The sequence below is a fragment of the Hyperolius riggenbachi genome, chromosome 3 (assembly GCF_040937935.1).
Source record: "Hyperolius riggenbachi isolate aHypRig1 chromosome 3, aHypRig1.pri, whole genome shotgun sequence".
NCBI classification, from domain to species: domain Eukaryota; kingdom Metazoa; phylum Chordata; class Amphibia; order Anura; family Hyperoliidae; genus Hyperolius; species Hyperolius riggenbachi.
Genome location: NC_090648.1, coordinates 319,880,577 through 319,907,405, shown reverse-complemented (window position 1 = coordinate 319,907,405; position 26,829 = coordinate 319,880,577). Strand labels below are relative to the sequence as shown.

Below are 26,829 nucleotides of genomic sequence, written 5' to 3'. Positions count from 1 at the left end.
TTATTATTTATTGTATTTATTGTATTTCATGTGGAAATTGTGTTAGGCACAAATTAGAGGATGTTAATTTAGGTATTAATCAATGTTTAATAAATATCAACCGGGTGTTCTCTTTAGATCCCAAAATTTCTTCTCCGCTTCTCTCACCCTTATGTATATGATACACAAATGCCTTCCTGGTGGTCTCCACCTTATCCTTATTTCCCCTCCTCCCCCTCTTCATTGGCACCATACTGATAACTGTTTGTAATGTTTTGTTGTATTATTGTTTTTTTAAAAACTCAATAAATTGTACCTGTTAAAATAGGAAATGATGGTGTGGATGCAAACAAATTACCTGATTGACTAGATCTTGCACTTTATTCATAAAAAACACATTTTCCTGCGCTCCAGTCAGACCTTCCCTAACAAACTGAATTGCTTCTGGAGATCTTGTTAGCATCTTATGTCACAATATAAATATACACATACCTTTTTCTGAGCTATAGCTGCTCTGTGCAGTTTTTCCTTTAACTGCTGGTATTTCTCTTGCAGCTGAGAATGACTCTCCTGCAGCTTATGCTTCTCCTGCAGCCATTCAATTCTGTTTCCCTCCAGTTCCCTGAAAAGAAGTAACGCATACAACTGTTATGATAAAGTTTTCTCTAAAGGTTTCTTTCCTAAATGCTTTGTTTCACAGAACTGGACAAGTCTGTTAAATAAAAATGAGCATCTTCCTGTAATGTACACATCACTGTGCAATACCACACGGTGTCATTAGTAACACGGACATAGTGCAGAGTATGCGGTAGCTCACAGCTCAGCTCGTATTCTTATGACAGAATCTGACGCACCACGGTGTGCTGAGAGAACTTTGACGAGGCACATGATATGGAATTATGTATACTCTGTTCCCTATTTTAGTGTGTACCTTTTACAATGCACTACAACGCAATTTCTGAATGCTATATAGTAATCCACAAACACAAATAAAACACTAAATGAAGACATAAAATTTGTTCTACAAAGCAAAATCTATACTGTACTATAATTATGGATTTATAAAGCGCCAACATATTCCATGGTGTTGTACAAAGTAGGAAAACAAACAAGGGGTACATAATGATACAGGCAATGATATACATCAAATATGGACACTGATACAAAATACAGAACTGGTGATTACCATGACAGATGTAACATGATGCATAAAATGTATAACACAGTGCAAGCCATGAAATGAGCAACAAAATCCAAGACCCAAAAGGGTGAGAGGGCCTTGCCTTTCCGAGCTTACAATTTAAAGCAATGGAGGGGGGGGGGGGGGGTAACAAGAAGTGGGGAGGTATGCGGTATACATACAGGCATAGTGCCTGTTTAGGTTATCTAATGAGGAGTAAAACTTGAGAGGTTGAAGGGGAATGGCCTAGGTTAGAGCATACTCCCTAATACATATACATACTTCCTAACGGCAGAACATTAACTGCTGCCACAAACATTACAAAATGTGAGGTAGTTTTAGGTGCCCATACTACCAGCCAGTAAAGTGGAAAGATTCATGATTAATATGAAGGGGAGGTTAAAGCACACTTGACCCGAGACAAAGCTACCTCAGATAAGCACAGAGGTGTTCATGCTGGATCCATCCACCTCTGTATGCATTGTACGCTCCTCTCCTGCTTGAAAAATGTGACTTTTGGCTAAAGTAACATTTTTAGACAGGGATAGGCAGGCTGTTCCCTCCTATCACCCTTCCATTCCTTCCCTTAAAGGGGAACTGAAGAGAGAGGTATATGGAGGCTGTCATGTTTATTTCCTTTTAGACAATACCAGTTGCCTGGCAGCTCTGCTGATCCTCTGCCTCTAATACTATTAGCCATAGCCCCTGAACAAGCATGCAGCAGATCAGGTGTTTCAGTGGTTCAGACTTATAAGTCTGATCTGACAAGACTAGCTGCATGCTTGTTTCTGGTTTTAATCAGATACTACTGCAGAGAAATAGACCAACAGGGCTGCCAGGCAACTGGTATTGATTAAAAGGAAATAAACAGGACAGCCTCCATATACCTCTCTCTTCAGTTCCCCTTTAAAAGGCAGGAAAAGGCCTCAAAGTGTGTACAACAAAAAACAGGTTGTTTGAGTTGCTAATAGGTCATTTACCATGAATAATGAGCGAAGCATCTAAAACTAGACCTATGTTCTAGCACAGGGCTGGTCAACTTTTCGTGGCCCGGGCCGCATGCTGTGTGGTCCACATTCCTTAAATTTTCCCCCAGAGTTGCGAGCGGGCAGCAAGTGGGGAACTTAAAGCTCCCTAGCAGCTCTAAGTCCAGCGTCGTCTCCATGGCGTCACATGACTCGTCGTCAGGAGGTTGCCAGCGTGTAATACATTGGCACGACCTGACGGCGAGTCATGTGATACCCTGTTGCCATGGAGACAACGCTGGACTCAGTACTACTGCGGGTGAGTTTTAAGTTCTCCGCTTGCCGCCCGCGACTCTGCAAGGAGGGAGGGGGGAAGGAGGGAAAACCGGACGCCTTTTGGCGCATGGGAGCCGATGTGGCCCACAGGCTGTAGTTTGCCCAGCACTTTTCTAGCAGAACTGTCAATATTTTTTAAATAAGGATAAATCCAATTCAATTAAAAAAACCAATAACCACAATAAGAAAGCATATGAGCCTCACTTTTCTGCATCTTGCTGGGCCTTTTCAGCCTGGCCTCTGGCGCTGCGGTTTTCTTGTTTCAGGTGCTCCACCATATCCTTCAGCTTCTCACTGCTGCGCAGCAAGGCATTCTCAGATTCTGACAGAGATGCTACCTGACTTCTCAACTCACTTAATTCCTGAATAAAGCAAAGCACAGATGTATCAAGGACAGAATTAACTGTTTGCAGTATAAATGGTAGTGAACTTTAATCACTGTTATAGTAGTGAACTAGGCAATAAAGGCGCGTACGCACGCCCTACCGCCGCAAACGACGGGTCCGTCAGACCCTTCCGCTGGGCGGACGTTCATCAGACAGTAACACGTGTGTATGCGCTGTCGGCAGACTGTTAACGCTGTCTCTGAACGTCCGCCCAGCGGGAGGGTCTGACGGAGCAGTCGTTGAGGCGGTATGGTGTGTGTACGTGCCTTAAGGACCAGGTCAGCCATTCTGTTAAAAAGATCACCTCAGTAAGGCTGTGTAGAGTCCAGCCTGGCTTTATGCAGCCCTGTGAAGCAGTAATGTTACATACAGTACTATAGGATATTATTATAACTCAGATAGGTTTCACAGGAACAGATATTAAAAGGAATATGGATTTCTCAGCGATGCATTCAGCTCACTTGTGTGAAAAAACCCTTCATATGCTTGACTGAACCATACTGGTGTTCAGGCTCTTTTCTCATCATACATTCTAATATAACGCTACAAGTCTCTTTTACTGGCGACTACCTGTAAGAATTATGGTGTTTCTTTTATATTTATTTAGAGTTAAATTTAACCACTTGCCGACCGCCCACTCATAACGTGCGTCGGCAAAGTGGTAGCTGCAGGACCAGCGACGCACATCTGCGTCACCGGCTGCAGCCTAATTAATCAGGAAACAGCCGCTCGCAGGCTAAATGTAAGCACAAGCGGAAATAATCCGCTTTGTTTACATTTCTCTGTCACATGACAGGCAGGAGCCTGTTAGAGGCTGCACAGGACAGATCCGTTCCTGTGCAGCCTCCGATCTCCGGGGCAGGGAGGGAGAAGAGGGAGAGGGGGAATCCTGCTGTGGAGGGGGCTTTGAGGCGCCTGCCCCCCCCCCCCCCCCCCCCGCCACCCACACGCATGCAGGAGCGATCAGCACCCCCCAGCACATCATCCCCCTAGTGGGGAAAAAGGGGGGGGGGGTTATCTGGTCGCTCTGCCTGTTATTTGATCTGTGCTGGGGGCTGTAGAGCCCACCCAGCACAGATCTTAGAAATCAGCGCTGGTCCTTAAGGGGGGGTAAAGGCCGAGTCCTGAAGTGGTTAAAGTGACCCTGAAATGAAAAAAGGCTCATAGGAGGTACTTACCTTGGGAAGGGGAAGCCTAAAGCTCCACTTCAGCCCCATTCCAGCGGTTGGATACCGAGTCTGGTGACAAGGGTTTGTCAGCGCTGCGATTAGGAACACTAGTGGCTTTCCCCTTGGCTCCAGTGGAAATAGCCGAGCCCGATTAGAGTCCGCTCTATTGCACAGGTGTGAGCTGCCTGTGCAGTACAGTGCATCCGATCAAGCTCGGCTATTTCTGCTGGAGTCCAAGCTGTTATTATTGTTGATTGTTCAGGGCTGACTGAGGAGGACAGTATCAATAGGATCCAGAGCTTTTTTTAATCTCTTAAAGTCAAAGCTCTAATCCACGCATCAACCAAAACTTAGGCACTGTACATACACATGTCTATCTCATCATGTCACATGTCACCTCGGGTATCCTTTAAATATCTCTTAGGTTAAAATATAGAAAAGCGCAAATCCTCTTCCTTGCCATCTCACCTTACCCAGTGGAGAGGCTTGCCCCAGTGGGCAGTGATAGCTCTTTCAGATAAGCATGGTTTCAGGCTGACTGGGAAGAGGGAGTGAGCAGGCAGCTGGAAACTGCTAAGGGGAAAATGGGGAACTGACTAGAGACTAAAAGTATTTTCCTTTTTTATTTTGCAAAAAACGTGATTTTTTTTCATAGATTTTGCACTCTGAAATTTAAAGGGAACCAGAGAGGAACGGGGGGTTGAAAAAAGAAAATGATTTTATACATACCTGGGGCTTCTTCCAGCTCCATAAGCCTGAATCGCTCCCACGCCGCCGTCCTCAGCTTCCTGGATCCGCCGGTACCGGGCCCGTCACTTCCGGCGGACGCGGCCAATTGTCCGCATCACAGGGGCTCCCTCCATACATGTACGCATGCGGCAGCGCAGTAAGCAGCCACATGCGTATCTGTATGGAGAGAGAGCACCCTGTAATGCGGAGAATTGGCCGCGTCCGCCGGCCGACTTGCCGACTCGCGGCAATGACGGGACCCGGTGGCGGCGGATCCAGGCAGCGGAGGACGGCGGCGTGGGAGCGATCCGTGCGTATGGGGCTGGAGGAAGCCCCAGGTATGTATATTGAATCCTCTCTGGTTCCCTTTAAAGAGTACCAAAAAGTAGGCGAAAAACTGTAAAAATTATTCTGAGTATTTTCTTGCTTGCTGGTGGCTTAAAATGCATTTTATTTATAATGTGAAAATACCACCTAGAAGAAAATGTAGGAGAAAAGGTGAATTGGATCAGGATTAATGTACCGGTATACAACAAAAACCATTTGAGAGTACCACTTTCCAATAATACAAAGAACAACTCCAAGAAGAATGCTTTGTGCAATCCACATACAGAGCTACTGTATTATTACTGTACATGCATATGAATGAGAATCATTACCCGTTTAAGGTCTGCTTCATTGTGTATTTCTTTCTTCATATGTTCTGCATATTCCACTTGCTGCTGGAATTTAGATCTAGTGAAAAGAGTGAAATGTCACATGTAGGATACAGCATGAATCTGAAATTATAAATCATTTATCTCAGAACATGTAAAAGCCCTAACTGAGCCTCCCATACTTTAATGTATATTCCAGTAAATCTGCAATAAAGCAAACCTGAACTCAAAATACATGTATGAAGTATTTAATTATATTAGTAGTACTAATGATAAATGGAACTTTCCTGCAGTCTTACATTCTTGATTTTAGTTTAAATGCTGCAATTCAAATATAAATTATCAGCAGCCATGACATTGAGGTAGTCTAGTTCATTCAGCTCACACATATAATAAATAATTACCATCCAAACTATGCAGCACTATGTTATCAGCAGTCTTTGTGCAGAAAGATAAAAGTGTATTGTAGGAAATGCAAAAAAGCAAATAGGCTGTGGATAAGGGTCTGCACATGGGCCTCATCATTGCTCAATACTCCTGTTCCCAAGAATCCTGCTCACACACTTCTAGGCCTCCCGTACCCGAATCTGACCTCCACTCAAAATGCCCTGGTTAACTTTATTTTTACAGCAACAAAGTTAACAATTGCGGCTTCCTGGAACACTACATCTTTATCCTTTGATCAGGTCAAGCAGAGGCTCTGTCACATCTTATTTTTTGAGAAGCTTAAAGCTAGACTGATGGATAGTATGAAAAAGTTTGATAAGATATGGTCCCCCCTTACCAATTATATCTTAGGACCTGAGACAAGTTCCCAATTAAGGCGTTACTGACACCACTCACCTGGGCTGATAAGACAAATCCATAATCTCCATCTTGTGGGAGGATTGATGGGCCCCCCGCTCTCGCGGTCTAGACTTTCTTTTCTGTACTTCTTTTTCCTTCTTCACTTCTCCTTTTCTTTCCTTTACCTACCTTCGTTCACGAACTGACAACCGGATACGGTATAATTCTCTACGAATCTACTGGTATTGCAATCCCCAAATATACTTACACTCCTAAGAACCATGTTGTTACAAACGTAGACCTTTTAGAATTGCAATAAAGATCCTGTCTTGCTGAAGGCAGGACCTCATAAGCGTTTAGCTATATCTAGGGGAGGGTGGCCCTGCCCAGCCATTTTGGTTTGTGAATGGGCGGTCGCCATCTTTCCTAACTAAGTGGTTAAACATACCACCACTCAGCCTTTCCAAAGACTGCTTTACTCGGTTAGGGGTTGCTCTTTATATTCCAATCCTCCGATCCTTGTTTTACAATCCTCACAGGCTACCACAGTTTCAAGACTCATGTTGTCATGTTATTACTTTATTTAATTTGCATTGTATTCACAGTACCTTATGTTGTAAACAGCAATATATTTCATGGTTCATTACTGTAACTGTAATGTCACTTTGGGACTATGTTAAAACCAATAAAAATTATTGAAATAAAAAGTGTATTGTATTTACTTTTCAGGAGAGTTGGGGCTGTAATTGACGGTCTAATTTTCATGTTCAAAAGCCCTGATCTGTTAACTTCTTGCAGTGCAAAAAAAATAAATTAGAAAGTGAAGACAGGCAAGCTGTAAGTAGGCTATGTACTACATCAGTGCTGTCCAACTTCGTGGGTATGGAGGGACGTTTTTTTCCAGGCCACATGGTGGAGGGCCGGCAGCCCGGGGAAAAAAAAAATCTAACAGCAGTTTCCCCACAAAATGCAATTAGATTGGGAGCAGATTTCCCCACAAAATGCAATCACATTGGGAGCAGATTTCCCCTAAAAATGCAATCAGATTGGGAACAGATTTCCCAACAAAATGCAATCAGATTGTGAGCAGATTTCCCCACAAAATGCAATCAGATTGTGAACAGATTTACCCACAAAATGCAATCAGATTGTGAGCAGATTTCCCCACAAAACGCACTCGGATTGGCTGCAGATTTACCCACAAAATGCATTCAGGATTGGCTGCAGATTTACCCACAAAATGCATTCAGGATTGGCTGCAAATTTACCCACAATATGCTTTCAGATTGGCTGCAGATTTACCCACAAAATGCATTCAGGATTGACTGCAGATTTCCCCACAAAATGCATTCAGGATTGACTGCAGACTTACCCACAAAATGCATTCAGGATTGGCTGCAGATTTCCCCACAAAATGCATTCAGGATTGGGTGCAGATTTACCCACAAAATGCATTCAGGATTGGCTGCAGATTTACCCATAAAATGCATTCAGGATTGGGTGCAGATTTCCCCACAAAATGCATTCAGGATTGGCTGCAGATTTACCCACAAAATGCATTCAGGATTGGCTGCAGATTTACCCACAAAATGCCGTCAGATCGGCTGCTATAATGTAATATTTACAGCCCCCCTCCACTCCCCTCCCCTCGTTCCCCCCATGCTGCTGCCGCCGCCTCACCTCAGATCGGCGGCGGGCAGGAGATAACAACCAGCCAGACCAGCACACTACAGCCGTGCTGTGAATTTCAATGCAGGAAGTGACATCATCGGTCACGTCCAGCATTTAAAGTCCCCCGTGCGGCTGCCATGCGCCGGTGTGGCTGGTTCCTATCTCCTGTCCGCCCCCGATCTGAGGTGAGGTGGCGGCAGCAGCAGCACGGGGGAACGAGGGTAGGGGAGCGGAGGGGGGTTGTAAATTTAAATTATAGCAGCCGAGGCATGGGGGAAAAGGTTTTTTGTTTTTTTTCTTAAAAAGCCCCCTCAGCTCTGGGTGACTCGGGGGCTAACACTGCCACAGCAGAGGGGCCGTAGCAGAAGGCCTGGCAAGCTGGATGCGGCCCGCGGGCCGCCAGTTGGACAGCACTGTACTACATATACCCATGTTTATCCCATCATGTCACATGTCAGTTCAGGATAACTTTAGCTTGTGGGCAGCACTGCAACTACAGTTTAGCAATTTCTCTCTGTTTTGAGTGTGTAATAATGCATTTAACCCTTTCCACATCATCCCTTGTGCCTATTTAACAGCCAAAAGTGCAAAGCAAATGATGAGATATTTCACACAATGGGCAGGCTTCACAAAGCGTTTTCACCTGATCTATGTTATATTTTTTAACCTTCCAAAGAGCAAAAATGTAATTATAATTAAGGTAAGAAAAGTAATATTGAAATAAAGTTCACGAGAAATCTTGTTGCTTGTAAATATCCTGAAATATTATTTTTCTAAATTAGGTGATAAATAAGTCATTTATGAGAAGTTTTGTGAATAGAGCCCAATGTGTAGTAAAAAGTTATTCCTGTATCAATAGCGACACAGCTGAATTGCCAAAATTGTCAGGAATCTTAAAGGGAACCTGAAGCGAGGAAAATTATTTAAAACAAACACATGACGTAGCTGCAAATGAATATTACATACTAACCTCACTGTCAGTTCCTCTCAGAAGCTCACCATTTTCTTCTTACAGTGATCCCTTCCAGTTCTGACAATATTTTGTCAGAACTGAAATATACCAGTTGCTGTCAGTTATATATCAGCATCTGTCAGTTACAAATGAATGTCTAAGGTAATGTCCATGTTTCCCTATGGCTCAAGTGGGTGATATTACAGTTTAACAGTGTGCTGACCCGGAAGCTGTTAGGGGGTAATGGCCATTTTTAAAATGGAGGACGGATAATTCCATTGATCCCAGTGGACAAATGGGACGCAGGAGAGGAGAAAGAGATTGAGTAGTAGACTACACAGGAGGTGAGTATGACCTGTGTATGATTATTTTGACTTTTTATATTCAGTTCAAGTGGTTAAAGACACTCATACAATGTAATGCTCACCTTAAGCTCTGCAGTTCTCGCCTGGCAGATTCCTCTGCTAACTGTGCAATGTGGACTTTTTCTTTTAGTTGACTGATTTCGATGTGGTTATGTTGGTCTTGATTCTCTTTATATCGCTCAAGTTCAGCAATTCGATTTTCTAGTTCCAGCCTAAGGGAAAATAGATCAGTCAGTAATGACAAGCTGAATGCGAAGACAGACAGCTGCGTATATAAAGCATAAAGAAGCAGCCATGATATATGTGTATCCTGTTCCAGCTTACCTCTCAGCCAGGATTGTGGCGGTCTCCTGGAGCCCGGCCTCCTTGGCAGCTTGCACCTTACGTATTAACTCACGTTCCTTCTCAGCCAGGAGCTCCTTCTGCCGTTCTAAGGTTGCTTTTAGAATCTCATTTTCAGTTTCTAACTCTGCAAATTAAATATTTTAGAATGTTTTTTTTTTCTTACACAGTTTCAGTTTAGTACCAATTACTGTATAATGTTACACTCGTACTTTATTCAGACTCTGCTACGGGGATCATTTTTTCTCATTTGGTATCTGTAACCATATCCTAGGTTAAAGCACTGCTGTTGGAAAAAAAATGTATGCGTAGACATATTAACAGTATAAAATGTACATTTGTCGAACAGAAAGGGCTCTTTCACACCAGAGCCCTTTTTCAGCGCTTTAACCACTTGCCGACCGCACGCTTATACCGTGCGTCGGCAAAGTGGCAGCTGCAGGACCAGCGACGCAGTACTGCGTCGCCAGCTGCAGGCTGATTAATTAGGAAGCAGCCGCTCGCGCGAGCGGCTGCTTCCTGTCAAATCACGGCGGGGGGCTCCGTGAATAGCCTGCGGGCCGCCGATGGCGGCTCGCAGGCTAAATGTAAACACAAGCGGAAATAATCCACTTTGTTTACATTGTACGGCGCTGCCTCGCAGCAGCGCCCCGTAAGGCAGATCGGCGATCCCCGGCCAATCAGCGGCCGGGGATCGCCGCCATGTGACAGAAGACGTCCTGTCACTGGCTGCACAGGACGGATAGCGTCCTGTGCAGCCCGGATCACTGGGGGGCCAGGTAGGAGAGGGAGGGGGAGGATTTCGCCGCGGAGGGGGGCTTTGAGGTGCCCCCCCCCCGCAACACCCAGGCAGGCAGGAGAGATAAGACCCCCCCTGCACATCATCCCCATAGGGGGGAAAAAAGGGGGGCAATCTGATCTCTCTGCCTGCAACCTGATCTGTGCTGGGGGCTGCACAGCCCACCCAGCACAGATCACTCAAAACAGAGCTGGTCCTTAAGGGGGGGTAAAGGGTGGGTCATCAAGTGGTTAATGCAAAGTGTATACTTTGCGTTAACCAAGGTAAAAGGAAAGTCCATAGACTTTCATTTTACCTTTCCCACCCGATGCTGAGTTTCGATGCGTTGCGGTACGACGCATCCCGGTGCATTTTATCGTCGGGAGTCAGCATTTCCCCATCGGTTTAATTGATACTACCGCCGCTACTCAGCGTCGCACTGCAGGTTCCCGACAACAGCTGCAGGCTAGTAAAACGCGTGCAGGAGAATGGCTCCTGCTCGCGTTGTAGATGTGTAACAGGTCTAAGATATAAAATTACTTTTCTCCTATGTAGCTGTTACTTACAACAGGTAGTGCAAATCTGTCAAATCTGAAAAGTTTTGGACTACTCCATCTCCTCATGGGGGATTCTCAGGGTTTCCTTAATTTTCAAAAGCACTTACTGAATGGCAGTTGATCAGCTCAACTGCCAAAATACAGAGACCAGTTGGCATATTTGTATAAGTTTTGCACAGGGAGTGCTTTTGCAAAAAATAAAAGAAATACTGAGAACCCCCATAATGAGATGGTCTAGTTTTAAACCTGTCAGAGATTTATTGCCTACTGTAAGTGATAGCAACATAGGAGAAAAGTAACTGATTATGTCTTCTCCTGTAGTTGGCTGGATAATGTACTGGTTAGGGGCTCTGCCTCTGACACAGGAGACCTGCTTTTGAATCTCTGCTCAGACCTGCATTTGAATCTCAGCCAACACCTATTCAGTAGGACACCTTAGACGAGACTCCCTTACTTGGCTACTGTCGATAGAGCGCATCCTACTGGTTGCAGCTTTGGCACTTTGAGTCCGCCAGGGGAAAAGTGCAATATAAATGTTATTTGTCTTGGCCTTCCCTCTTTGATAACTGTTGAATGTAATGACATTGCAGCTGTCTGGAGAGCCTAATAACCCTTGTACAAAAGTCAGCATTTCTCTGCAGAATATAGCGCTGTTGGGTCACGCGGCAGCCATGTCACAAATATAAATAAGTCCTCATTGTACAAATAATCATCTTTAGAATATTACCATGGAAAGTGTTGAGAGATACATTACCATCAAGCTGACTATGAATCCTGTCTTTATCTTTCTCTGCCTCGTTCTTTGTTCTGGCAGCTTCTAATTTTATGTTTGTTATTTCCATGCTGTGGGAATGCTTCAGTTTATCAATCTGCATTGCAGGAGACAAGTGAACATCAGCTGTATATGTAATTGATCCTATTTTGTAACAAACTCAGAGGTAGTTATATACTTTAATAATACTTACTAGACACCTCGAGTTTGTTAGTAAGGAGATTTTATAATTGACAGTCAGTCTATCCTACATTGGTCATTTTTATAAATGTATAGATATTAAAAGTTACGTTTTATGATTGATTTATATATGAGGAAAAACAGTTTAGTATATGCTGTAATCAGGTTCTGTGATTAGTACATAATATTATAGACAAGTGATATTCCGGATACAGATACTCATCGTAGGCGGACAAGGGGGGGGGGGGGGGGAGCAGTTATTATGGGTACATAATATTATAGACAAGTGATATTCCGGATACAGATACTCATCGTAGGCGGACAAGGGGGGAGCAGTTATCATGGGTACATAATATTATAGATAAGTGATATTCCGGATACAGATACTCATCGTAGGCGGACAAGGGGGAGCAGTTGCTATATATTATAGATAAGAGATATTCCAAGTATTGTCGGATACAGATACGTATCGTAAATTACCTGGTGATCCAATTTAGGACATAACACTGAAAATTCAAGAACTGTTGATTAGGGCAGTAGAAAGTGATATTATTGATAGCAAATTACAACAGTATCTGATCCAAGAAAATCCAATCGCTACATTGTTTTTAATTTGTTCAAAAATTGCCAAAGACCACCAGGCCAGCCAATTGTGGCAGGCATTGATTCTGTGTTTCCCCCCTTGCTCGGTATCTAGATTTCATGCATTAACCTTCTGTTGTGGCAGCCAAGTCATATCTTAGAGCTACAGCTATGTTTTTGGAGGCCATACATCGATTACCTCCAATCCCAGAAAATGCTCTCATTGTTACTCTTGATGTTGAAAGGCTCTACACCTCCATTCCACGTGATGGAGGTATAGAAGCTGTGCAACACATTCTCTCTGTAGCATCGGATCTTAGTAGACAGCAGGTCAAGTTTTTGTGTGACTAATTGGCCAATGTCTTAACATTATTAAGATTATTGTCTTAAATGATTTGCTATCTGAAGGTCAGATCGCTCCATCCTACGCAAATGTCTATATGAATACCCATGAGAAGGCGTTCATTTATACAAACAGTTTGTTTACAAAGCACACCCAATGTTGGACGAGATATATAGAAAATCATTTTTGCGTATGGGTGGGGCCATGTTCGACCCTTGTCAATTTTGTTGATAATGGGATGCAACAGTGTCCAGCCCTCAGGTGTACAAATAGTGACTGCCTGGAGGTTAGTTTTTTGGATACTGTGGTCAACGGGGTCTTTGACCACTGATCTATACACTAAACCTACAGACACTAATTCTGTTTTCGATTTTGAGAGTTTTCACCCTCCGGGGACCAAGCTATCCAATCATGGCAGTAAATTTCAGAGAGTTGCTAAAATAGTTACAGATGAAGACACTAGAATAGGGAGACTTAATCAGATGTACTATCCCTATCATTGTCTGTGCAGGACAAGACAGGGGTCTATTGCTGATGTCTCTGATGTGACCAACTGTAGGAGAGGACAGTTTAAAATAATTCCATTTGTTAGTCAATATAGTATTTGCATTGAAAACTTCCACAGGAAGCTGAGTTCCAGGTCACCACTTATGTCTTATAAACAAGCACCCACTTTAGGAGACAAATTAGTACATGCAGACAGGGGTAGTGCACGTTGGGTCGGTATTGTTTTCACATGACCCAACGGTACTTATCCCTGTATGAACTTCATACATTGTAGTAATGTTATTAGAGGAAATTAAGTTGTATATCCCCATTTAGGCACTCGTATTAAAAATTTGTGGTTAATTTGACTGCAATTCTAATTATGTTATATATTCCCTTAAATATCCTTGCAGCCTATTGTACATAGGCCAAACTTCCCAAAAATGAAGGAAAGATTATCAGCACATAAATATATACGATAAGAAAAAAAATTAACTCATCTAGCAGATCCGCATCATTTCTCGTTAGCTGTGTCAGATTTTAGAACAGGTTGCCCCCTTTAGGAGGGAAGGAAATAGGATTAGAAAATTACTTTACCGAGAGGCAGTATGGATCCATATATTAGATACTTTAGAGTGGCAATGAATGAATAGGGAGTATGAGTTAGCTCCTTTCATTTGAGGAAAACACATTTTGTTTTTATTTATACTTTTGATTTCTACTGGTTATTCTGTAGGATTATTATTTTGATCATTATCATTCTTTATTATTTTCAGTCTTATCAGGTTGTTAGTTAATTGGGTTGATTATAACGTATAGAGTTGTGATTATGAGATGTCCCTGATACCACACTGGCCACACTGAGGTAATTTATTATCTCCTTAGCAACATGCAGCTTTCTATTTTCTAGTGTTGTTTGCTGCTAAGATCTGATTTCATCCCCCCCTCCCCGGGGAAATAGTCCACCGTGATACCGCTGCACATCTACCCCACCATCAGCTTGAAGACAAAATGCTGTTTCACCTCTCTTCCTGGTAGTCCGCTAGTGACAGGGTGGCATTATGCATTGCACGTTGACAGTGTCTACAGTTCCACATCAGGTCTGCCTCTACTTCGTGGGGGCGTGGCCTGAGGATGAATTCCATCCTATGGCATTGATAAACTGGTGGTAGAGGAGATGTTGGGGTAGGCAGCTTGCCTCCCTCAGGGGACCCCTCAATGGGAGGAGGGAGTATTACATGGTGGTACATCTTCCTCACACATGGTCTATAGTGGATCAGTTCCCCACTAGGTCCATGTAGTAGTACCACCAACTGATTGTTCACCACAGGTGACTTGACCATGTGACTAATTTATTTTCCATAGAGTGTCAGCATATAAAAAGAGTTGTGTGTTTAACTTGTTAGACAAATGATATAGTTGGAGAAAGGAGGTCTGTTCTCTGAAAAGTTGCCTTGCTTGTCATATATGTCTTAAATAAAAAAGCAAATTACTGAAACACCTGCAGCCAGATCTACTTCACTGCAAAATTTACTAGGCTTATAGTGCTCTTGAGCCTACTCCAGGCACATCATTAGAAAATACGGTAGGTGTGCATACCTAAAATCTTAGTAGAAGTCCAAGATTGATCCCTTCCCTACCCACTAGCTTCTTATAGCTTCAGGCCATACATGAAAGCTAATGAAGCAGCAATTGCATTCTGCCACCATCAAACCTCCACCTTCTCTATTACTTAAAAATGGCCTTTCCCAATCAATGTACTGCCTGTTCTTTAGTAGATCACCATTGAATTGGTCTTTATATCTGTGTGCCAGACATTTATATTTTTAGGTCCTGCATTTCCAAAGCATTGTCATTCTTCAGAGTACTTACACACATCAATGTAAGCTTACCTGCACAATCTGTTCATAGTATTCAAAATCTGTTGGCCCTCATACTACATGGAAGTGGTAAAATTGGCAAATCATCAACTAATCAAAATTGGATGTGTGTACGCACACCCTTAAGCCCTATACACACTTCTGTCTGCTATTACCCAGCATAGATTGGGGCACAATCAATCTGGGTGACATTTTGTGACCTAGGCTTGTACAGAGACATTCCTAGCCTGCAGGCTAGCAACATGTTCTGTCCCAGCAGAGTTCAGATGGACAATATGTGGTGCATAATGGAGCGGGGCGTTGTGTGGGAGTGAACATGCTGTATTCGGGTAAGAGGTTCTGGCACGCTGGATCTTTTGCCAACGTATCAGTGCTGCCATAAACACTCAAGGCGATCCTTAGCAGCCACACTGGCCGAGTTTAATCTGAAGCGTGTACAGTACTATAGAACTTTTCACTTAAAGAGGAACTCCAGTGAACATTTTAGTGTTTGCAGGTGCTGTAGCTGCTGCATTGTTTTTGGCAGTTGAAAACAGCTGTAACAGCTATTTTCCACAATGCAACAAGGTTCAGGCAGGGGTCACACTTGTCTTTCAGTTTTCTGCACTTTGCAGAAAACTGGAAGACAAGTGTGACCGCTGCCTTACAGAAGGTAATGTAATTTATAGAGAAAACTGACAAATTGCACAAGATGTCAGTTTTTTTTTCTGCATGCGGAATCTGCATTAAAGTGTGACCTTGCTTATTGATTAACATGAGTTCTCAGTTGAAGTCAGTTTTTCTGTGCAGAAAACGCGTACGAAAGCCGGTAAGCGTGACCCGTGCCTCACAGACAGGAAACTGCCAAAATAAGTACGTACTTTTCTTGTGGGAGGGGGTTTCTTGTGGGAGGGGTTTCACCACAATATCAGTCATACAGCGCCCCCTGATGGTCTGTTTGTGAAAAGGAATAGATTTCTCATGTAAAAGGGGCTGTCAGCTACTGATTGATATAAAGTTAAATTTTTGGTCTGAGTTTCTCTTTAATGACAGCATCAATGGGCAGAGAAAGTGCAAGCATCACTTTAAAACATCTCAATATGCTGTACTTACAACTGTTTTGTACACTATTTAATAAAATACCAGGTAAGCATTATTTTGCATGGAATTTGTACATTACTCACTTTGCTACTAAGCGTATGAACTTTTCTGTCCGCCTCCAGTAACTTCTTATTCAAAATCTCGTTCTGCTCTGTTGTCGTCTGAAGCTCATTCTCCAGTCGTTCCAGACGTAGTTTCAAAGATTGCTTTTCTGCCTACGAAGATAAACAACTTTACTATAACCTCACAAATACATAGAGCAGACAAACGCTATGAAGCAAACACATCAAACGGTCCTAAATGTGCACCATATGCAAACATACAAATGTAAGAAGTATACAAAAAATACACACATGCATATATTTGGTAATCTAACCGGCTGCAGACTTTAGCAATACTTTTACATACCTACTATTAACCTCTCTAGTAATTGTCCAGTCCAGCAAAATTAAGCTCTAATCTTAATGCCTACACTAAGAGATCAATACAAATATGTTGGACTCCACTGAGAGGCATGAACTTTATTAGTGGTGAGCGAAGGGATGATAGAAGCATAAGGACTCTCATTGAGGCAGAACACTATGGCAGTTGTCCAAACAAAACGAAATGTGACCATCTGCTGCTTCCCTGTGCTGAGCTGTCTACACCGGAGAGGATACACCTGTGCAGATTTCAGCCAGTTGCCCAGTCTATGAATTATCTAATGACTGTACCGGGCTTTAGAAAACTACATGTAAACATTGTTTCCTTCTGAAATAAGGCAGTATTAGAAATGTCAAAGAGTCACAGGTAAATCAGTGCTATAAATTGCTTGTTCTCAGTGATTTTCTGCTCAAATGTTTTTCTATAGGAAGTGAAGGCTGACGGGTGATTTGGCTTCAGTCTTCTGTTAATAGAGACATATGTTGCTGGCTATCATTCACTTTAAAAAAGCAACAGCAAAAATCACAGGAAATAAGAACTGCATAGCAGTAATTTAATTCAGGCTCTTCATAAATTGTGTGATGGGGCCCAAAGGCCTTTACAGATGCTCAGCTAAAACTGAACAGTCCGCTGAGCTGTAGCCAGTGTTGGTACAGCAATCAATCTAAAAAACGTCCCCTGGAATGATCAATGCTTATCGTTCCAGGTGACTTTCTTAAGATTGATTGCTGAACCAACACTCTGCTTGGCTACAGCTGAGCAGCCTATTCTGCTTTATTTGGAAATATACAAAGAAATTTCCTGGGGTGCGCTTGGGTCTAGGTAAACCTACTATACCCTCACTGGAGGGGAGCCAACCTCTGACAAAGGCCCTAAAGAGCAAAAAATCATTCAGAGGATGTCTGCAAAAGTAACAAATTTTATTAAATACACATCATGTACAGCCCATTAAACAACCCTTATCCCCCCTTAAAAACACGGCCGTGTTTCCTAGTCAGCTGACCTCACACTCTTCCACCCACAAAACTCACACAACAACATGAGGGTATGAGCAATTGGGAAGGCCTCCCCTTTATGCTCAAACTCCAACGGATGCAATCCTCTGTATGTTGATAATGGAGATTTATATTGGGTGAGACATGCCGCTTTGAATAACAATTAGAGTACTTCCCTTTTAAGCCAAGGGTTCAACGACAAAATTGTCTATGGTATAGAGCAACCAGTGTTTCACCGTGGCACCTATGAGCTGTCCAAGATATAACAGTGGCATCACAAAAGTGTCGCTTCCATGGCAGCCTATCAATTGAATACTCACTGTTGCCACCAATCAACACAGGATCTAGATGGGGGGTTTTCAGCTTTTGGACCTAGATAACAGGCAATCCACATCTCATGCTCAGCATTTTCCCTGCGCTTCAACCGCAGCCTTAAACATCAACGCCTTTGCTATGTCACAGCTTGTTGTCATGCAGATGCAAAGCCATGCGTATTAGTGAAGCCATAAGCCGAATGTAGCATTGCCCGGTCGGGCTCTCACCCCTCAGATGATGTTGATTTCATCCTGAACTTTCAACATAAGTCCACAGTTCCCGGATCATCCGGTCTCTCAGCGCTCTCCACAGTAAAACTCACGGCAGGGTAGTTCACTAGGCGTTCAGCGTGCGCCGCTGTACGGTGTGCAGAGTCAGCCTTTGGTCACGTCCGTGTCACGGGTGGAAGAGTGTGAGGTCAGCTGACTAGGAAACACGGCCGTGTTTTTAAGGGGGGATAAGGGTTGTTTAATGGGCTGTACATGATGTGTATTTAATAAAATTTGTTACTTTTGCTTATTTGGAAATATAAACAGCGGGAAAGAGGTACTCAGGTTATAATAAATCGGTGTTAAAAGAAATACAAGGAGAAAAGGGAGGTGGCTTACCTCAGGGATGACATAGAACTAAAAAAATTGCCAATTTTTATTTGCACTCTGGTAATGCATTTCATGGAGACATAAAACCCACTTCTTCAGGTTAATTTTAAGTACATGCCGTGTAAACAGCCAAGCATTGAGTGTCTTGGCTGTTGTCAATTTTTTTATTAATTCTGTGTCATCCCTTAGGTAAACCACGTCCCTTTTCACCATTTATTACTTTTAAACACAATTTTATTCTGGGTTCCTCTTTCCCACTGTTTATATTGTCTACCCTTCCTTGGAGGGAGGCCTGCAACTGCATGCACCTGCCCTGGTGGCCATTGTTTTAGTGAAGAGAGTGACCACAACTCAAAAGAGTCTGTCTAACCTGAGTGGAGACAGGACTTCCCCACATGCCTTACTGGTTGGTTGTCAAGCTAATTTTGAGAGTACCATTTGGCTAATCTTGATCCATTTCCTGTACACTCCCATTGTTTTTGTATTTATTTTTTAATTTACATCTTATCTCTCAAGTTGTGCTCTATTTGGAGGTAATGGGGAAGGGGAAATGGTGGAGGAGTAGTAGGTACTAAATAGTGGTCATTCTATTATGTGGTGGTTGGTACAGAAGACTGTAAAATGATGTTGTGTGACATCCTTACAGATAACAGAAGTGCACCAGAGATGATCACAATCATCTGAGTTGAAGAATACCTTGTGTCCACATGTCGCCTAGCAGTCATCAAATCAGGCCAACAGCTCCCACCACTTTCTTATATCTATGGGTGGATCTACACAGAGTAGCCAACTAATTGTAATTAGACACTCTTTGTTTCTTCCATGCCCTTCATCATAGCTGAAGTATGACAAAATTGGTAGGATAGCGCTCACAAAAAGTAAATACAAACACATGCAACTGGGTGCAGGACAGCCCCACTTAAAGACTTTAAGACTTGCTTTTAGAGACTTTTTAATAAAAAAGTAATGCACTATTAGAGGCGGGTACTCTTCGATTTTTTCCACAAAGCTGAGTCCGAATCAGAAAGTCTAAGAATCTGCTTGAAACGGAGGAAATCTACGCCAGACGGAGAGAGACAGGAACGACATCCACACTGCCAGAGAGGCGACGAGGGGGCCCACAACCCGAATATGAGTCCTGGTCGTTAGACCTTTGGATCTGGTAAGTCTGTACTCGTTAGGGGTCTTAATCAACTTTATGGATTGTTTGGAAAGATTTGCTGGAGGGAGAGCGCGGAAATTGCCATTTGTTTAGCTGAAGTATGACCTTTCAGTGTCTCCATCCATATACAGTGTGAGATTTACCACTTACTGGTAAAGAACAATTAGCTATCAGTTTTATTCTCACATACAAGGCTGGATCCCAGGAATACAGTACATAATAGTATGTTTCTAACAAAAATATTGAAATATCAAAGAAAACTTGAAGAGGCACTGTAGTGACAGTAGAATGTGGTAAATTATTCAGGATACCCACTTTTATAGTCATTTTCCAGGTTTCAGCATCAGAAACACGTCCTACATCTTATATTGCTGTATATTGGTATATAGCCCCGCCCTTCTAGTGATGCTTAGCCTAGGCTGTTTATCTATGTGGAATCGTCCCCCCTACCCTCTGAGCAGTCCAGAGAGAGACCAGGTATATTTTCTTCCAGCTTTAGTAAACAAACATTCCGCAGAGATCACATAACTGGAAAACGGCAAACACTGACTTAATAACTTATAAATAAATATTGTAAAAAAAAATAAGCAATTTTATTCATGACGTTATTTTCACTACAGTTCCCCTGTGTGTATATGTGTTTACATATATTTTACATTTTGAGATTTTCGCGACAGTGGCCCTTTAAAACAAAAGTTTAAATAGAACTACAATACAGTACTAAACTACATACTACAGTTGGCCCTTTATTTCAGTGACTGTATAATTACCTCTAGAGAGCGAATGGTTGCCTGGGTCTCTGCCAGCTGCTGCATCTGCGATCTCTGCACATTTTCTGCTTGTGAGCCATAATGGTCTCTTGACGCCCGAAGCTCCGTCACCTCAGCCCTCAAATCTTTTATAATTTGACATAACTGGACTTTTTCCCCTAAGAGAGCCTCCACACGTTTGCTGTCTCTTGTGGGATCAATGCTTATTATCTGATTATGAAGCTCTTCTTTATCTTTTTCCAGCTGCGATATCTGCATCCATGATTAAACATACAAAGCCAGATGGTTATTACACGCTCTCACATACCCAAACATTTACTATGCATTCTAATCAGTATTAATATGAGCATGGATAATAGTGGGAAGACTGACATCAGGAGATACAGCTGAGCTCACTGACTACCACTAGATGGCACAAAATAATCACAGTGATAAAAAGTGATACATATATTTGTAAATTGAACTACAATTCTAGACTGTACTTATATCAAAACATAGAACAGGCGATTCATCCAATCGCTGTAGAAATGCATAAAATGGTATACACACATATATAATAGGGAAAAAAAACGGCCAATCACATGCGTGGTCCGGGTTCACTAATTGAATCCCAGCCATCGACAATGGTGCAACACTCTTGCTAGAATGCAAAGTAACTGCACCAATGTATTTACAGCATGCAAGATTTATTTTAAATATAATTGTAAATATTTTCCTGATTAGAGTGATTGCTGGCTAGGTACGGTATATGAAATCATGCACTTAGACTTCTGCACATTGGCCTTTGCTCACCTTATTAAAATTCAAGTTTTCTCCTAACTTTTCTCTTGGGAGATAATTTTTCATCTCCTGCGTAAAAATAACTTTTCAGCACTCTGAAAGTTTACCAAAATGTTAAAAAAAACGGTACTGCCAGATTTGTTCTGCGCATATTCTTGCTCGCACAAACACCAAACCTTAGGATATTAGGAACTGCATGTGTAGTATGGATAAGGAATAGAACATTAGTAGCAAAGAAAAGAGTCTCATATTTTTATTTTCAGTTACATAGCTTTATTTATAACATTACATCATTCTATCACAGTTGCAGATTTAAAAGGATACTCCGTCTTTTAAACTAAACAAAGCGAAATTATTACCCTTTGAACTTTTCTCCAGTAACAACCATCTCAAGCTCTCTCTCACTGTTTATTTGCTTCAGAAAACAGGACTGTATATGAACCCAAAAATCAGTAACCCTTCGCACACTCGCATGCAAATGTTCAAACAAATGCAATCACAGATTCACTCATCCAGGCACAACTGTTATCCCTACAGCTAAGTTAAAAGCCGGGGTCTTAGTTCACAGAAGAATGCATTCTTTTGCTTAGCCACCTATACTGCGCAGAAGTACTCAGGTAAACGTAGGTGTCCTAACTCTGGCCTTGTAACATGCACAGTGCAAACATGCAAACACATTCATTGCATCAAACCTATCAATGGATTAGGAGCACACATCCTGACGTCCTCTCCTGGGACAGATAGTGCATCATACCAATCGCACAAGGGAGCTAACGTAATGTATCCGTGCACACCATGCACATACACCAGCATAAGCTGTGTGCATGCTGACAAAAATCACAAACGGGAAAGAGGGAGTGCACTGAATAAAAACCCTGGCCACAGTGGGTCAGTAACAAGAAAAAAACCACATATTCAGGCACATCGCTTCTAGTTAGGACATTAAATAAGTTATTAAGGAAAGGGAGGTGCACCTCCCTTTCCTTAATAACTTATTTAATGTCCTAACTAGAGGCGATGTGCCTGGATATATGTGTTTTTTTATTCGAACCCAGTGGGTCATAAGAGTTCAGAGAAGCTCTTTTGCATAGATAAGAACTGAAGTTTTTTTTTTTTAACTCTTCCTTTACTGGAAAACAGTATGAGACTCTTTTCTTTGATACTGATGTTCTATTTCTTAGCTGTACTACACATACAATTCATTATATCATAAGTTTATTTTCACTTCAGGTTTGCTCTGAAGGGCATTTTATTGATAGGGTTTGAAAATATCACTGTCACGGAACAGCCGTGAGAAACGCAGGCGAATCGGCAGGATTCGCGCAGTCAATTTTCTGATCGCTTCCTGGTTAGATTTGCTCAGTCTTTGCAGCGATCAGAAAATGACATTTTCTTTTTTTAACTTTATCAAAGAGCCCCTTCCTGGCCAGTGACTTGTTAATTACCATATGACTGGGATCTGGGCCTTAGCAGAGGTGTCAGAGTTTGTCCCAGCTGATCTCACTCAGATGTTAATTAACACACCAAAAGTCCTTTCATTCAGGAGGAAGCTCCCCCAGCCAGGCCTCAGACTTGCCGGAGCCAGGGAGCCAGTTTCGAAGTACATGGAGTTTATGATTTTTAGTATGTTAGGGGAATACCATTCATAGGAGAGATGTGAAAGTTATCTCATTCTGCTGGTCCGGATCTGGTGAATATTTTGATATTAAATTGAGGCCTCTGACATACCCAGAACCCGAGGTATTCCGCTATTTCGTAACTAGGCATGCGACAGCACCAAAGTTTGACGTCCTAGGTATTGTCATAATCTGAGGAATATTAATCTGTTATCAGCGCAAATGTGGCATTTGTCGGTTTTGAGTTACAGCGTTTTGTAAGTTTGAACCTAAATCTCTCTCCAAGGACTTGAACTGTGATTGGTTTGTAAGTCAGAGGGGGCAGGCATTGCCACACCCCCGAACCAGCTTCATCAAAAGCACATTGGCAGCAGGCAGACTTTAGTCCTCCAAATTCCATCTGCACGAGAGCATGCTGCTAGCCAGAGGACCATGTGGTTAGCGGCCATCTTGTCTGAACTTTGCTCTTGAACTGAAACAGAGGAACTTTACAAGTTTTCCCAGAAGGACATATTTCCACGAACTTTAAGTATCCGTTTTCTTCCCTTTTATTTTTTATACTGTTCTATTCGTCTCTATAATTGTTGATTTTAACGATTTTCTGTATATATTAATTATTTATGTTGCATTTGTAATAAACGACGCTACCGTCATCTATTCGTTCAGCTACCCTATTATTTAGCCGCACAAACTGGACCCTGGTTTCTGAAGAGTTGCTACTATTGTTGCTAGCTAGACAGAATAGAGTGCGTTTAACCGTTTTATTTGCAGGTCTAGAATCAGCCAGTCAGTGGGCTCCTCTGTCCCATGGTAACAGAGGTGGTGGCAGTTATACCCTGAAATAGTGTGTAATTTGTATTACCGTAACTCACAGGCTCCCTTCTAGTTGGTCTGCTGCCAAAATTCCAGCGGTTTCTGCGCACCGATTGCGACCACAGTTTGCATGGTCTGTGTGCTGAAACAGATTGGAAGGCATTTTGCGGTCCGGCCACTAGGGGCCCTGTGACAATCACCTAGGAGAAAACTTGGGGGAAAAGGTTAATTGAATAAGGACCCAAGTGTTTAGGGGATTGAGGCAGCACTAAGGCGAAGCATTGCATATTGCCTTATTACTGTAAAACACAGTCCAGGTAATTGATTTTTTTAAGGGTTAGGAGTACAAGGACCTGCGGTATGTACCTCAGCTGCATATTTGATCCTTTGTTCATCCAAAATACGAATCTGCTCTTCCTTTTGTTGCTGAAGCTGAGCTGTAAGAATACTAGCTTCATAGCGGAGTTTGTTGTACTCTCCTCGATATTTTTCAGCATCCTGTCAAAATTAAAACATTACTGAGCAGGTGAGTATGAAGAAGGCAAATTGTATTGAAAAAAGACATACAGTATAATTCATATCATCTTAAAATGTAGATGCAATCTAAGGTTTTAACTTATGGTTTTTTTTCTTTTACATTGTACGAATTTCTTTTTTTTATTGTTAATTAAAACCTACATTTTCATGCAAAGATGGAGACATTTTTCACCCTGGGGCAGTGGGGTGCGGTAAATTTACCACAGCCTAAAGTTATTCTACGGGTTAGTACATACTACCCACGTTGCGTGCACTGTGCCAAAAGTGCCCTAACGCGCACCCATACCTATGTTACCATGTGGCTCCTGCGGCGATCTGCGTCAGACTGGAAGTCATGTATGTCTATGGCAATGCGCATGAATGGGAAAAAAAACGCTGCAGTTTTTTTGCGTCATGCATGCGTGGAAACGTATTTTAGCAATACACTTCTGCGCACATTATCGTTTGTCCAACAGGTAGTGGGTGTCACTTCCTGCTTGGCCCGGTGTCAGACGGGGATTACCGCATGCTAAAGGTAGTACTGTCTGCACATGTTAAAAACACCATTTTAGTGAATGTACCCCACTGGGAGCTATCCTTCCACCCACCTTTACTTTATTTGATGACCGTGTACATCCCCTCTTTCAAACTCTGGGTAAACCCAACTATTAGCGCAGCTACCCAGAGCTTCCCCAAGCTGCAGTCATCTTCCTCCTTCCAAATGGGCCCACTTCATTCGTTTGTTTCTCCGGGTACATGCTTATGCATGCCCTTTGTACACTCTATCAGAGTACTTGTATGCAAGCTTGGCAAGTCTCATCCAAGGGCACAGCCACAGCACACTGCTGTTCTGCACATGATCACAAAGTACACTAAGGACTGTGAGAAGGTTACACATTACAGGAGCACTCCATGATGCATTAAGTAAAACAGCCAAAAGTTATTTCACTCTTTGCAATTTATTTTAAAGTAACTTTCACCATTGTTTATAATCTGCATTTAAAGATCACTTGAAAAAGAATTTTCTCTTATGATCTCTCACTTTGCTTAGTTGGAAACTACAGTAGTTGTAATGTGTCTACAGCTGTTTAATGTATATTTTTTGCAGACACAACTGTGTCTATTCTATTCAGTGTAGCCAATCAAGCATTTAACACACCAGTCAAATCCCCACAGGGTTAGACAGATATCAAAACTGTTACCCACCATATGTAGAATCACAGACATTAAAGACTTTGGTCTTCCCTCCTGGCCTAATAAGAAGCCAAGGGCATGTCGCTCCTGCTGCATACTCTGCAAGCTAATACATTTTAGCACATTTAACAGGCTGACTGATAGCCATCCTCATTCACAGCCTTTACTTGAGGAGGAGCTGGGAACTAAACAGGAGATACTAGTGCTGGAATTCCGAACATATATGATGGTGGGTGACTCATCATGCTGGAAATCTCCCTTAGCTTATAAAAGGACAAAACATCTACTTTCAAGTAGTAACATCAACATTAACAGTACAATTTTTAGTGAATGATTGACTTTTCGATCAGATTATCCAGATCATATTGCAGGAAAACAGAGAAGCTGATGGGTCCAATCAGTCTGGCATTATTGTGAGCCTTTAGCAGGGTCCTCCCTTCCCTAGTGTATTTCACATGATCGTCTGCCCCATCATTGTGGTCCTTGCATTTGACTGCCTTGTACTTGAATAACTGAACTTACCTAACTAGCCCCAAATCACATGATCACATATCTTATACCTCATTTGCCTTGTATAGCTTTGTTTTATGTTGTATAACCTTGTGACGTCTAGTAGTAGCAGTAAAGTATTGTAGTGTGTTAGCAGTAAGTAAAAGCAAAAAGTTTTGGATCAGGATGATACCATTTACTGGCCAATAAATGGTATTATCCTGATTCAAAACTTCTTGCTTGTTACGTCTGTCATTCTTTGTATCATTGTACGTATTTATTGTCCAGCGCTGCGTAATATGTTGGCGCTTTATAAACACAACAAACAATAATATAAAAAGATTGTTCCGCTTGGTGGACTTTTTCTGGTGAGATTTGGTAGTTGGATTCTTTAGTGGTGTGGATTGATCTTAGTCTGAATTAGTCTGACTGGTCTTATCAAAAATATGATCATTCGCTATAAATGGTACCTTTAATGGGCTCCTTAACAGTGGTATAATGCCTGAAGTAACTTAGCTGGAAACAGTGGCAATCACATGATCATTACTGTGCCTCCTGGGAAGGGAAGTATGGCTAAGCTGCCACTTAACACATCTACTGTAGGCATTAATGGCATAGACAGCAAGCTCCTTGTGATCTGCAAAGGACAGCATGCCCTTCACTAAAAAAAACAAAATTAACCCTTTAAATTATCAATATAAATTATAATAAGTACAGTAGTGGGAGAGGGAGGGACCAGAGTAAAGAAATAGTCTGGAGAGGGGCTTAAAAGGAATATTGAACTCTGATTCCCCCAAAACCTATGGGAATGTTAAGGGTAGCCCCTGCCTAAATAACAGTTATCAGAGGATCGAAGTAAAAAATGTACTACATATGAATGATGCCATAACACAGGGTGATGGCAGAAACACTGCCATTAGTGATCATGGTATGGGTATAAATGGTTGGAAGATGCTTATCTGCGTCTAACAGAAGGAAGGTGA

The 26,829-nt window shown here is 42.2% G+C and overlaps 1 protein-coding gene across 1 annotated transcript in view; it reads right to left on the bottom strand.

Annotated features, from left to right (window-relative positions):
• Positions 1–26,829, bottom strand: part of CEP83 (centrosomal protein 83) — a 59,946-nt gene that overhangs the window by 12,551 nt on the left and 20,566 nt on the right. The window contains exons 5-13 of the mRNA XM_068276802.1: positions 24,014–24,145; positions 20,439–20,690; positions 16,258–16,389; positions 11,606–11,720; positions 9,499–9,643; positions 9,237–9,386; positions 5,404–5,479; positions 2,665–2,822; positions 472–601 (exon numbers count right to left, since the gene is read on the bottom strand). Coding sequence (XP_068132903.1) covers positions 472–601; positions 2,665–2,822; positions 5,404–5,479; positions 9,237–9,386; positions 9,499–9,643; positions 11,606–11,720; positions 16,258–16,389; positions 20,439–20,690; positions 24,014–24,145 — 1,290 coding nt within the window. The remainder of the gene's footprint in view (positions 1–471; positions 602–2,664; positions 2,823–5,403; positions 5,480–9,236; positions 9,387–9,498; positions 9,644–11,605; positions 11,721–16,257; positions 16,390–20,438; positions 20,691–24,013; positions 24,146–26,829) is intronic.